The sequence below is a fragment of the Diadema setosum genome, chromosome 20 (genome assembly GCF_964275005.1).
Source record: "Diadema setosum chromosome 20, eeDiaSeto1, whole genome shotgun sequence".
Classification (NCBI taxonomy): Eukaryota; Metazoa; Echinodermata; class Echinoidea; order Diadematoida; family Diadematidae; genus Diadema; species Diadema setosum.
The window spans coordinates 23,698,333-23,711,303 of NC_092704.1; the positions used below are offsets into that span (position 1 = coordinate 23,698,333).

The following is a 12,971-nucleotide window of genomic DNA, read 5'->3' on the forward strand; positions in this document are numbered from 1 at the left end:
GAAAAGGAATTTTAAGGTTTGCTATTCTGAAAGTTCATTAATCCGAAATGAAGTATCATTTGATTTTTCGGAGGTTCGTTCATCCGTCAGTGAAAGGTTCTTTTTATATGAAAAGGAAATTTAAGGTTTGCTATTCTGAAAGTTCATTAATCCGAAATGAAGTATCATTCGATTTTTCCGGAGGTTCGTTCATCCGTCAATGAAAGGTTCTTTTTATATGAAAAGGAAATTTAAGGTTTGCTATTCTGAAAGTCCATTAATCCGAAACGAAGTATCATTCGTTTTTCCGAAGGTTTTTGAGTTCATCCGTCAATGAAAGGTTCTGTTTATATGAAAAGGAAATTTAAGGTTTGCTATTCTGAAAGTCCATTCATCCGAAATGAAGTATCATTCGATTTTCCGGAGGTTCGTTCATCCGTTAATGATAGGTTCTTTTATATGAAAAGGAAATTGAAGGTTTGCTATTCTGAAAGTCCATTAATCCGAAATGAAGTACATGTATCATTCGTTTTTCAGAAGGTTCGTTCATCCGTCAATGAGAAAATGTTCGTTATTTCGTGTCGTTTATCATAAAATGGAAATAAGGTTCATTGTTCATAAAAAAAAGATCGTTCATCCTAAAATGAAAACGGTTCATTATCCGAAGACTTGTTGATCTAAAAACGATGATGTATGCTTTTGTTAGCAGTCCTTTATAATCACCTCTTCGTTTTCAGATTAACAAACGATTTTCATTTCCGATTAACGAACCTTGAAACACAAAGATTCCTAACATTTTTGGATTAAGGAACCTTCGTAATAGCGAACCTTATTTTATTTTCGGTTTACTGAACGCAAGGAAAAACGAATCTTCGCAGTAACGTCATATGTCATACAAACAATGTTGTAATGACGGACAGTAGTTTATTTCGGATTTGCAACGAACATCTAGGTACACTGCAAACAGAATTTGTGTGTTTTGGAATTACGAACCTTCGGAAAAACGATCGTTATTGCATTTCGGATTATCTTATAATAGGGCCTAATGCAGGTTCCCTGAAACGCAGAGCGATTTCTATTTAAACCCGCTAAAATATGCGTTCTTTAACAAAGAGACGCTCGCTAAATTTTTCTTATGCTGAAGTTATCGTAAGCGTCCCGCATTTCGTTATAGAGCCTAATAGAATAAATTTCGTTTATTCTTCTTTTTCAATGCCGCCCGGAAATTATTTCGTTCAATCGAAAATTTAGCTTTAAACGTTTTAGTTTTGAGCGACTCAATGATGTTTATTTCTAGATGTGAATTTTTGCATGTGCTTCGACGTTGTAACAATATGTCGTTCGTGTCGTAGTAACGCAAGTGCACCATATCAGCTCCTCTTGCCAACGCAACATGCAGAAGCATTGTTGAGCATAAATAATGATTCAGGGAAGAGTGTCACAAGGGCCTATTTCAGAGCTGCCACTATCCTACACATCGTATGATCTTACCTTGCTCAACTTCGATTGTGCTGTTGGGATCTGTGCCATAAGACAAGGAAAGAAAAATATATCAAAAACTGTTAAGAAATGTTCCGGTTTCACAGAGAGAAATACAAATATGCAGTGTGATTAATACTGAATCAGAGTGGCAGAAATATATCAATGTCACTTTTATGTGTAACGTTGCTTACCTGGTTCGTTTTGGCCTTCATTACACAACTCCTTCATTTCCTGAATGTGAACATCCATCAGTTCTCGGAGGTCATCTTTATGAAATTAACAGATGTAGTTTGGTTAGTACACATGGGCAATTCCACGGTAAATGGGTAGTTTTATGCACTCAAGACATGGAGCAATTTCATTTGAAAATATTTGTTTGAATCATCTTTTTTTCTTTATTTCTTGAATAAATGTGGTAAGGTGAAATAAAATATTCAACCTCGTTGAGTCCTGTTGTTATTTTTTTGTGATGTGCTGGTTTGTTTGTTTTTATTTAATATTATTGATAATGTGCAAATTTGAAATAAAAATTGACATAAATTGCAACTTGTATAAAATAAATTTTCTTAGAAGACACGCATCCTGGGTGGATTAGAATTCAAAATTTATCACCAACGCACCGAGAAATCATTTTCTTGTTCGCCCTGAACGATTACAAGAATTTTAAGAGAGTGGAAAGCAAGCTGGACCGAAAAGGTCGGCGTTCTGTCCTACTTCAGTTACGTACGTTCGGCCTCAATTTCGTTTGGTTTCCAGGCGTCAGAGTGCAGTTATTTTGTGTTAAATACACTTTGCTGACGACAGTTTCAAGTTAGGTTTCACTAATTCAACAGAAAATTAAGTCAAATATTTAATATCCGTATTCAAAGTTACCAAATTCAATTTTCTGTCCACGCCGCGAACGTACGTAACTGCTAGTTGAGACACTCCTGTGTCGTTCGATTTAACACAGAAACGCTGACACTACCCTGAAGTTAGACATCTGCCTTCGGTTTCGCGCCACAAGCATAGCTGTCTTTTCAGAACATTTAGTTATCTAGCTTCAGCTTCCTTTTCTAATTCTGTCCAGTATGTTACGTGCGTTCAGTAGGTACGCTCCGCTTGGTGGGACGCACGAACGGTGGACAGAATCGCCAATCGGTCTTCGTTACGTGTGTTCTGAACGCGCGTAACTCAGACAGATAGTTCCCATGTCTTGTTTACCTCGTTGTTTCGCGCCGTTCTGTCCGAGAAGAGGTTGCGTATCGTTCGCATGAAATTTCCCGTGTTATGTCTGCATTGCGTATGTGCAGCCCATCGACTGCTCAGATCTGAATATGACGGAGGTGATTACGACTCTCGCTGACAAAAGGTAAATTTTGCATTCTAGAGTAGAATCTTCCGTAGTTTTAGGATTAATGGCCCTGCTGGCATTATTAGAAATTCTTTTGAGATTCTCTGTATGCTAGCTTTCACTACTCGTTTTCGATAACTGAGCCTAGTCCCACATGTGTTATTTTTTGTCGGTAAATTCTTCGTTGCTTCCAGCTTCAAATAATCTTTCTTTTCATCTTTTCGTAATATTTTTTCCTCAAAATAAAACCAAACCGACAGTGACAGAATAGCAATGAACGAAAGCTAAGCCAAGAGTGGTACTTTAAATGGCTGAATACAAGTTTAACTCCACTGTCCATCGTGAGCTGACGCACTGTAAATTTAGTTACGAGTGTACTGTAGAATCTAGATCTAACTGTAACGTTTTACATTTAATATAGAATTTAGAAAGCCAGGCTAGCGCTACGCTAGTGACACGAGTCCCAAGTGTAACCACACGATAACGTTAGTGTATGTAGACAACCATGATCAAACAAGTTAGAAAAGAAAATTTACTAGGTTTACAGCGGGATTTGACTTGATTTATTTCTGCCTAAGCAACCAAAGTGCAAACTCGACTTCCAACGTTGTTGATGTTGTCCTTCAGCCACATGAGCTCAGTCTACTCATTGCAGTTCTCTCATGATTTCCATGATGTGATTTATTTATTTAGATTCTATTTCTATGTTTTGATGTAGACTAGACAACTAGCAACTTCTGTGAGAAGCTGTGCTGGCCTGTTCTGGTCTGCACCTTTTAGTGCAATAGTGGTGATTCAATCTGTGTCGTGAGTGACCAGAGCATCCCTTCGATCATCATGCCGGTGCCCAGCCTGTCTGCTTTCCAGTGTTACGGTGAGATGTACATACATATTTTTATGATTTTGCGGGAGGGCTCATTGGAGCTAAGCGACCCTGACTCAATGTACAATCTGTTCATAACACCCTGTCTTGTGTGGCCTGGACAGTTGTCTGTGCAGAGCCTCATTCCAGCTGTTGCACCATTCACCATGTTTGCTCTTTGCTGGCCTGTGTTGTGTCCTAAAAACGATCCCTGTGATGAAATCAGCCCCAAATCTTTCTGCTCTAATAAATATATGACATGACCGAAGTTCCGCAACTTCACTTCGCAGAAAATCTGCGATGTTATGTTTATGTACAGAGCTATTTTGTATTTATTTAATGAAGATTGTAAATTTGTATTGCATAGGCCTACATGATTTAATGACCACTAAGCAAATTGTGTAGGAGAAATGAAATCTCTTTCTACAGTGGAAAACAGACATTACAAGTAACAGTAATACCTTTCAAAGAAGCCTTGGCCTCCATATTTTTAATGCCATGCTATTATGTATTGTAAATATTTTATTTGTAGATGTCGTAGAACTGGTACATAACTAGTCTTCATTTTGTTGTCTTCCATGATATTTTGGTCCATTGTCATGTAGCCACATCTGTGCTTATTTGGGGTTTTTCTCTGATACGATTATCATTTTATTGATAGAAGCTGCATGGCCCTGTTCTACAGCTTGTGGTGGAGATTTTCTGAGTGCCCAGAGCATCCCTTCATCATGCCTAGCCTGTCTGCTTTGTAGTGATAAGGTGTGAATGCATATTTTTGTTTTATTATGTAATCTTTTTTTTTCTTTTGGCCCTAAAGGCTGCTACATTGGCACTCTTAACCCTAAAAAGACTGGGGGGGGGGCCTAAAAGGCCCCCCCCTCGACATTTCGCGCGATTACTCAGCAACACGCAATGCTCTCGCCGCGATGCTCTATGACTTTTTTCTTTCGAGTTTCCCGCACATTTTGACACCAAATTTGTGACGCCCGGGGGTACGGTTCTGAAGTTACATAACTTTTTGTACATGCACGTGAGACCGAAAATGGCTCAAAAATGTGATTTTGTGTACAAAGTCAATACAAATTGAGTTTTATCACATGGTTCATATAAATATGCTTATTTTTACTGTCAATGGCTAAAATCAATTTGTTTTAGTAGTATTATGCTTCAAAAAGGGTCTGCCACAAATTTTGCTGAAAAAAACAACAAAAACAAAACGTCGTAAAAACAAAGAAATACATAAGAAATTCATAAAACAATAAAATAAATAAGAAATTAATTTTGATATCGAATTTTTTTTCAAGTGCATTTGCTAAGAATGCCACAAAGAATATCTAGACCAAAAATGAACACTTTTGGAGCTTTATTTACTGATTTAGATCAAAAAGTCTGATTTCTTGCATAAATTAGCATAATTAATCAAAATAAAATAAAAGAAGACTATTTTGGAAAATTTAAATATACGATCTTGTAGATTACATCGCACACTACCATTGTGCAAATTTTCGCGGCGATCGCGCGATCCAAGGCCGACATCTGAAGGGGGGGCCCTTTAGGCCCCCCCCCCAGTCTTTCGAGCTACCAAAATAGCCCAGTCTTTTTAGGGTTAAATATGTTAAGGTTGCATATATTATTTTTTTAGACCATGACAAAAAAAAAAAGGTTCCTTTTATTTACAGGACTATTTCTTGTTAATTTTTAAAGCACATAAATTTATAGTGCATACATGAATATACAGTGCAGAGCAATTTGTGTAGGATGTTTGTTGGAGATATTGAATTGCTTTCTACAGTGTAAAACAAACATTAATTGTTACCCCTCAAAGATAGAAGCCATGGCCTCCATTTTTATTTTTTTTTTACACTATGGCATATTCTTTTTTTATTATGAAGATTTTATCATAGATATCTTTTTGAATTTTTTAAATATTTTCATGACGTTGCAATCAATTCTCTGTATCGCCAGTGTGCAAAAAAACTTCTGTGCATGCTGAAGAGCTCTGTCACAGATACACTGTGGGATTCTTTTGTGCCCTTGTTCACTTCTGGTTGTCTTACGCTAAGTAGAAGTCGCAGTTCCCGTATGATTCAAGGGAGCTAATTGTCTGCTTTTCCATTGCCATCCCTTCTTTTCTTGGTTAAAATTCAGCTGAAAAGAGTTGAAAGTTTCTAAGTTTTACTGATTTGCGGTCACTAGAGTCATGGTTCACTACTGCAAGGCTTCAATGTGCTGGTCACATGATGGAAAGCGAAGAAATCTTCAACAAAAAATATCTCTGGATAAAGATAAAGCATGATCTGAGTGCATGTGCAGCCAAAACCAGGTCAAGTTTGTCCCGTAAGCTACTGTATCTCATAATGCATCTAAAACACTGCTCTCCGCACGGCACCTGGGTATTGGCGATACCAAGAATTACACCTATCCTTTTTTTGAAACTTTGGCCAGGAAAGGTTGCTAGGTGGGTTGATAGATTGGAGGTCAATTTTTATTTTTCTATGACAAACATACATTGCTAATATGTACAGAAGTATTCTGTATTTATTTCCCAAAGTCTATAAATATTGCATACATGACTAAATAATCAAACAGAAAAGAAATTCAAGAGACAAACATTGTGCAGAGGTGTTGATACTCAATTGCTGTCTGCAGCAAAAAATAAATATTACACATTACCTTTCGAAGATGGCGCTAACCCGCAGCCTCCTCCAAATTTCTATAATCCTATATTCAAAACTTACTGGAAATATTTCATTATTAGATGTCTTTGAATGAAGATTGTAAGATAAAACACAGCTCTTAAAAATGGGATGGCTACACATACTTTTGTTGTCTACAGTAACAGTTTTTTTTTTCCTAAAATTCCATTTTTTTTTTTTTTAAAGAGTCTACTGTATTTGTGGTTTGTGTATTTTATTGCTTGGTTTACGGAATGACTATGCAGCAAAATATTCAACTATATTTCAATTGCAGGTGACATGTACATGCCTTTTGAACAATCTTTTATCTGCACTCAGTATATAGGAATATTCCAAACTTTCAAAAATTTTGATAAAATGAACTCAATATGTGTATTTGTTGATTATGTATATAATTTTTTTTTTTTTTTTTTTTTTGACAAGTAAAAGACATCCTGGATGATGACTTAATGGGGAAAAAAGAGGCATGGAGTTTTCATGTGGTCAATCAAAGACGACATCTCCGGAGAATCTACAAACAACATCCTGTGCAGAATGCCTGATCCCATTCTCTTGGAGGAGCAAAGCACCACAAGACAGCAGTTGTTGTTGTTTTTTTTTCCTTCAAGTTGTAAAGTATATCAGATGGTATGACTCTAGCTTTTAACTTTTTGCAAGATACAATGTACTAAGAAACCACTTATGAAATTTTTATGAGCATACAATTCTACAAGGAATTCAAAGTTTAGCTTATGAAACATGGTCTTCAAATGGCTGAGGTATGAAGCCACAAAGTAAACCAATGTTATTGAAATAGAAGATCTGGGTTTCAACTTTTATTAGGATCACTTTGTTTAACTTTCTTTTTGGATATCTCGGCCTTTTCAAAACCGATTTTCACTTAAGTAAACTTTCAATGCCTTTAAGAGAACCTGTATGCTATTTCAAAAAGTTAAAAGCTGAGTCATCGCCTAAACCAATACTTACCATCCCTTTTGTTTTAAAGCAAGATATAAACAGGGATACAACTGAATAAAAAAAGTTGTTACATTAGCTGCTTTGTTTCTTACTGTGGCTGATGAACATTAAGGCGATAAAAGAACGAACAAGGTCAGTTTTTATTGTGTTCAGAGCCTGTATGTTGATCGAGTTTTGGAATATGATGACTGAAATTCCAGAATGGGCCCTATACCTCATTTGAATACATTGTACGTATGTATCGAATGGGCAGGCACATAAAAGGGTGTTTTTTGTGTGTGTGTGTGTGTGTGTGTGTGTGTTTTTGTTTCTTTTTTATGTGTCTAATTTACAAATCAACTCATAGGTTGTAAAGTTAAGAGTTCTCTGACAGTACCGGAACATTTCGGAAAGTGTTATTCTTCGAAAACAGTTGATGGCACATTAACTTCTTTATGTTTCTTACTGTGGCTGATTTACATTAAAGGTCCAGTTTACCTTTGGGAGCAGTGATTTAAAATATGTTCAAGATATCACATTCGATGCATATGTGTCAGTCTGTTGTATCACAACATCTTACCATTTAAAATGTTCGCAATAAAGCCGAAAGTATAAGGAGATATCAGTATTATTCTTGATAAACCATATGTTTCTAACTATGGCTGATGGACATTAAGGCGATAGAAGAGTGAACAATGCAAGTTTTAATTCTTGTTTATGGAGCCTGTATGTTGATGTAGTTTCAGATGTGATAACTGAAATTCAAGTTTAGGCCCTATACACCATATAAAAATGTACACTGTATTGAATTGGCAGGCAAAGAAAAGGGTGCTTTCAAATTCATGGAATTTTTCCGTCAAGATGTTTTCACTGCTGTCGGGCAGAAGCTCGGTGGTCTAGTGGAGATGGCGCCTGTCCGGAGATCAGGTGGTCGTAGGTTCAAATCCTGCTCGAGTATGTACGTCCATGATTTATTAACATTTTCTTTTTCTGCTGTCAGGCAGAAGCTCGATGGTCTAGTGGAGATGACGCCTGTCCGGAGATCAGGGGGTCGTAGGTTCAAATCCTGCTCGAGTATGTACGCCCATGATTTTTTATATCATGGCTACTATAGAAACACTGATCAATTCAGTGCTTATTTACGTTGATGTAGGGCAAATTGTCAATCAGTTGCAAAGGATGCTTTGTTCTCTAATTTACAAATCACCTCATGGGTTGTAAAGTTAAGAGTTGTCGTACAGTACCTGAACAATTCTGAAAGTGTCATTCTTTGTGTATTGATTCCCTATAAGGATTATTTCTTTAATGAATGTTACAACTATTCATTTTCGAATGAATGTAAATTGAAATGAACAGACTTAACTGTTGCACTATCAAATAACAGTTTCTTCTCACATTGAAATCAGTTATTGGTACATTAACTGCTTTATGTTTCTAACTGTGGCTGATGGACATTAAATGCAATAGAAAAATGAACAATGCAAGTTTTGATTCTTGTTTCCAGAGCCTGTGTGTTGACTGAGTTTGGGATGTGATGACTGAAATTCTAGTTTAGTCCCTATAAACTGTATCAATACACATGTATTTTTGTATCAGTAAAAAAAAAAAAAAGTCTTAAATTTGGACAGGCAAATAAAATCCACTTGATTTACATACGTGTATCTAGGAATATCAAGGTGTAATGAACACGAAATGATAACTGCTGACCCATCAATGACAACAGCAAAATGCTCCTTTGCATACTGTATTTTGATATTTCAGCCTTTGTATATACTGCACATTGTGGTTTAAAATGAACTACACAATATACTGGAGAACGGGAGTGTATTGTTAACCTTGGAAATCAAAAAACTCTGTAAAGTTCAAGTTTCTGTCCTACTCTTGTGTTACATGCATTCACCACTAATGCAGTGATACATGTCATATCATGTACTTTGGAATTTCAAGAAACTCTATTGCAATGAAGCTTTGGCTTTTTTTCCTCACACACACATGCACCCACACAGATATGAATATGACAACAGTTCGCCCGATTATGGAGGAACTTAGTACAAACACGATCTCGCCTTTCGGATATGATGCACAAATTTTCTGGCATTAATCATGAATGCACACTTCAAAATGACACAAATAATGAATGTTTTCACAAATATGGACAACCTAAATTGTTCTTATCATAATGTATCAGTACAATAAATAGTGTCAGATGATTTCAAATCAATATTTGTATTCTTTGTATGAGGAATCCATCATTCCAATATTTCTGTCCTACTCTATGTGTTACACGCGTTCGCCCCATACCTATTACACATGTCTTACTTACATACCCACTCAAGCTCTATTTGAATACAAAGTTATCTTTTCCTACTTAAAAATATTTAATATAGGTATTAGGCAACCAAACTCTGAAATATGGATACTCTGAAGACAATTTTAATTTTTCATGTTTTTCCAACCTAAAACTACCCATTTACTGTGGAAATGCCCACATCTAGATTCAAACAGAATTTAGTGGCACACATATAACACTTCTAAAGAAGTACATATAACCTGTTCCTGCTTATGATGCAATAACCAATAAAAACAAATGTGATATCATTCACCGACCAATTAATGAAGCATGCGTGTGGACCATCATGTGAGAAGTTCTGGTAACTTTTCTTACCCTATAATAATACTGGCCTCTCCCCTCACTTGACTCCACGATGACGGGCGTGCTACCGGACCTACAGGTGAGAGCTCACCCTCATAGATAAAATGATTCACGGGAATAAATCAAACACAGTTTTGTTAAAACTATGAGCACTGGATACTCTGTAACTGTAGTGAGACCAGTCTTTAAAATTGCTACAGTACTCGCTTACGGGAGCCATTTTCAAGTTTATTTCATAAATCATTATTGGGATTTTAAAAATGGGAATATCATTTAGATGTGATCGAAAGAAGTAGCTTTGATAATTTCGTTTCCACTGTTTCAAAATAATTATGTTTATTTTTCTTGTTTGTTTTTTGTTTTGTTTTGTTTTTTGCTTAAAGTTTTGTTAGTTTTATTCAACCGTTCCTTGAATATTAAAGCACTTTCCGTTTTATTTGTGATCATTTAAATGCCCATGTGCATGCATACATTATACGATACATGGGAAACTAGCGTTGGCATGAACGCAGCTGCCACGCACGGGCAGTCGGACATATTCAACACAACGATGTGTTCACATCGGGATTTTAGGTACCGGCATACAGTCGCCAAACCAGGCAATCGGAAATCGGAATATTAATTAACAATAATTAGAATTAATATTTTATCTATTAGAAATATTCATACCGTTCAAATTTGCCATAATTCCACTGCAAAGTGCATTGGTGACTTCGTAGGTGTGATGCTCCATGATGCGTGTATTGCCATTGACAGCACAGCGACTTTCACATTTCGCGCGATAAATCCACGGGAAGACGGACGACCCACAAAAGTAGACGGTGAACTAGGGGTATTTGTACACGAGGAATCCGTTTATCGCATCTAGAACGTGCGGTTCGGTACCCCTAAGCCCGCAAAGCCCCGAGGAAAACAATCGTCCGCGAAAAAGCTACCGATCATGATTTTCGCGGACGCGATTTGTCCGCGTTTACGGAGATACCCTCGTTTGTGCGGACGATCCACATTCTCGGACCAGCGCCCCTACTGATTACAAGTGTACCTTTACACCTTTAGTAGAATCTATACAATGATCTTGTTATTGGGCTTCTGTCTTTGTGACTGTTCAGTGCTGTTCAAACTAAGATAGCTGCCATCACACCCATTTTTTTTCTCTCTCTCTGTATGATATCTTGTCTCACTGAATTTCAGGAGCTGAAAGAAACTTTTTCAAGTAGTGATCACCATGGCAACTGCAGGAGGACTCACAGAAGATCAGAAGCGACGTATGGAGGAAAATCGCAAGAGAGCCATGGAGAAGAGAGCAGCCAGGCTTGCACAGCAGCAATCGGGCAATCAAAACAGCAGGACCAGCATGAACAAGGGTCCAGGAGAATCAACTGCTCAGACAAACTCTGGGCCCACTTCATTGCCTTCATCGAGTTCGACTATCAAATGGTCAACCGCTTGCTCTTCCACCTCGTCATCATCATCTTGGAAAAAAGTTGATAATGGTACAGGTAAGACTAACAGTAGCAGACTCTGGAGGCCATCCTGTATCAGTAACTCCTTTGCCAGTGACTCGGCATCCAAAGATGCCAGCACCAATGCAATAAAGCCATCAGATTCCGGTAGACCAACTCACGCTCAGTCTGTCTCCACATCAGCAAGTGCTCCAACTGCAGGAAACATCGGACAGGCGGGGGTTCAGTCAAGATCTGCATCCCAAAATGGCCTGGCATGTCCGTCAAGTAGTGGAGGGCAACCATATGGACAAAGGAGTATAACTCAATTTTATTCCAGCACTGGCAGCAAAAGCGGGACTACCAAATCAGTGGCTAATAATGCCGCAAATAGCAGGAACTCTGGATGGAATAAGGGCAGAGGTGGAAGTAGTGTGAATCAGAGAGGCCAAGGAACAAACACTGTTGTAAAACCTGGAGGTAAATCAATATTGCATGAAATTTTTCCACTGTGCTTTTACTCCGAGATCATCAGTTTTATCTGTGTTGTTATGGATATTTTCATGGCAAGGTTTAGTTTAAATGTGTTCAAAGGTAGGATGATAAGAACACAAAGAAAAGCCAATAATCCCCGAAATCAGTTTTATCTGTGTTGTTATGGATATTTTCATGGCAAGGTTTAGTTTAAATGTGTTCAAAGGTAGGATGATAAGAACACAAAGAAAAGCCAATAATCCCCGAAACCATTCCATGTGTAATAGACTTAGGGAAACTGGAGGAGAAAGGGAAGGTTGATATATAAACAGAATGCTGTTGTAACTCAAAATATGGTAGAAAATCATAGACAAATTGATTTCATGAAAAGTAGCCCAGCACAAAGAAGTTGCAGGAAAGTTTTCTCATTCATAATGTCACTTTGTAACCTAACAACAGGCCATCTTCCCTCTCATTTCTATTTTTGCCAAAAGACTGTGTATAAAGCCAATACTGTATTGTAGTTTTGTGTGTGAAAAAGCATGCCAAATGATTTCCATATTCCGCTAAAAGGTTTTAAAGGCATCAATCTTATCAAGTTGGCCAGACAATTTTGGTAAACGAGACCAAATAATCTGCTGCAAATGCTTTATCCATCATGGACTGAGCACTTTGCATGCTATGTGCTCTTGTTAGGCAAAAAAAAAAAAATTGTTGCATTGGCGTAACCCGCCCGACCCTAAAAATTCCGCCGACCCCATGTTTTTTTATTATTTTTTTTGCTATCGATATCAAATATCTTGTTGATTGCGATCGCGATCGCACAAACCCGGAAGTGGAAACGGCTCTGGGAATATCGGATGTACGAGGGAGAGATCTAGCGCCTCGCATAAGCCTTCCTTGATCAGTACATCATCTGTTTCCAACACGGACACGTACTCTAACAAGATTTATTCAGTGTATACGTAGCATTCAGACTGCGATGTATTGTGCACAGTTTTGCCGTAGGTTTCTTGTGTGGAGAACTTACACGAATCTGTATATGTGGGACTGTAATAGAGATCGCCGTGTGCGATGAAAAGATCGTACATATGGGTCAATTTGCATCTATCTT

At 37.5% G+C, this 12,971-nt stretch overlaps 1 protein-coding gene and 1 non-coding gene across 2 annotated transcripts in view; both read left to right on the forward strand.

Moving 5' to 3' along the window:
• The first annotated feature begins 8,293 nt into the window (after positions 1–8,293).
• On the forward strand, positions 8,294–8,366 carry Trnas-gga (transfer RNA serine (anticodon GGA)). The gene has a single exon. It is a non-coding gene; the product is annotated as a tRNA-Ser (tRNA).
• Positions 8,367–11,166: 2,800 nt separating this feature from the next.
• LOC140243518 (SWI/SNF-related matrix-associated actin-dependent regulator of chromatin subfamily A-like protein 1) overlaps positions 11,167–12,971 on the forward strand; it is a 30,167-nt gene continuing 28,362 nt past the window's right edge. Inside the window, exons 1-2 of the mRNA XM_072323189.1 lie at positions 11,167–11,284; positions 11,441–11,863. Coding sequence (XP_072179290.1) covers positions 11,167–11,284; positions 11,441–11,863 — 541 coding nt within the window. The remainder of the gene's footprint in view (positions 11,285–11,440; positions 11,864–12,971) is intronic.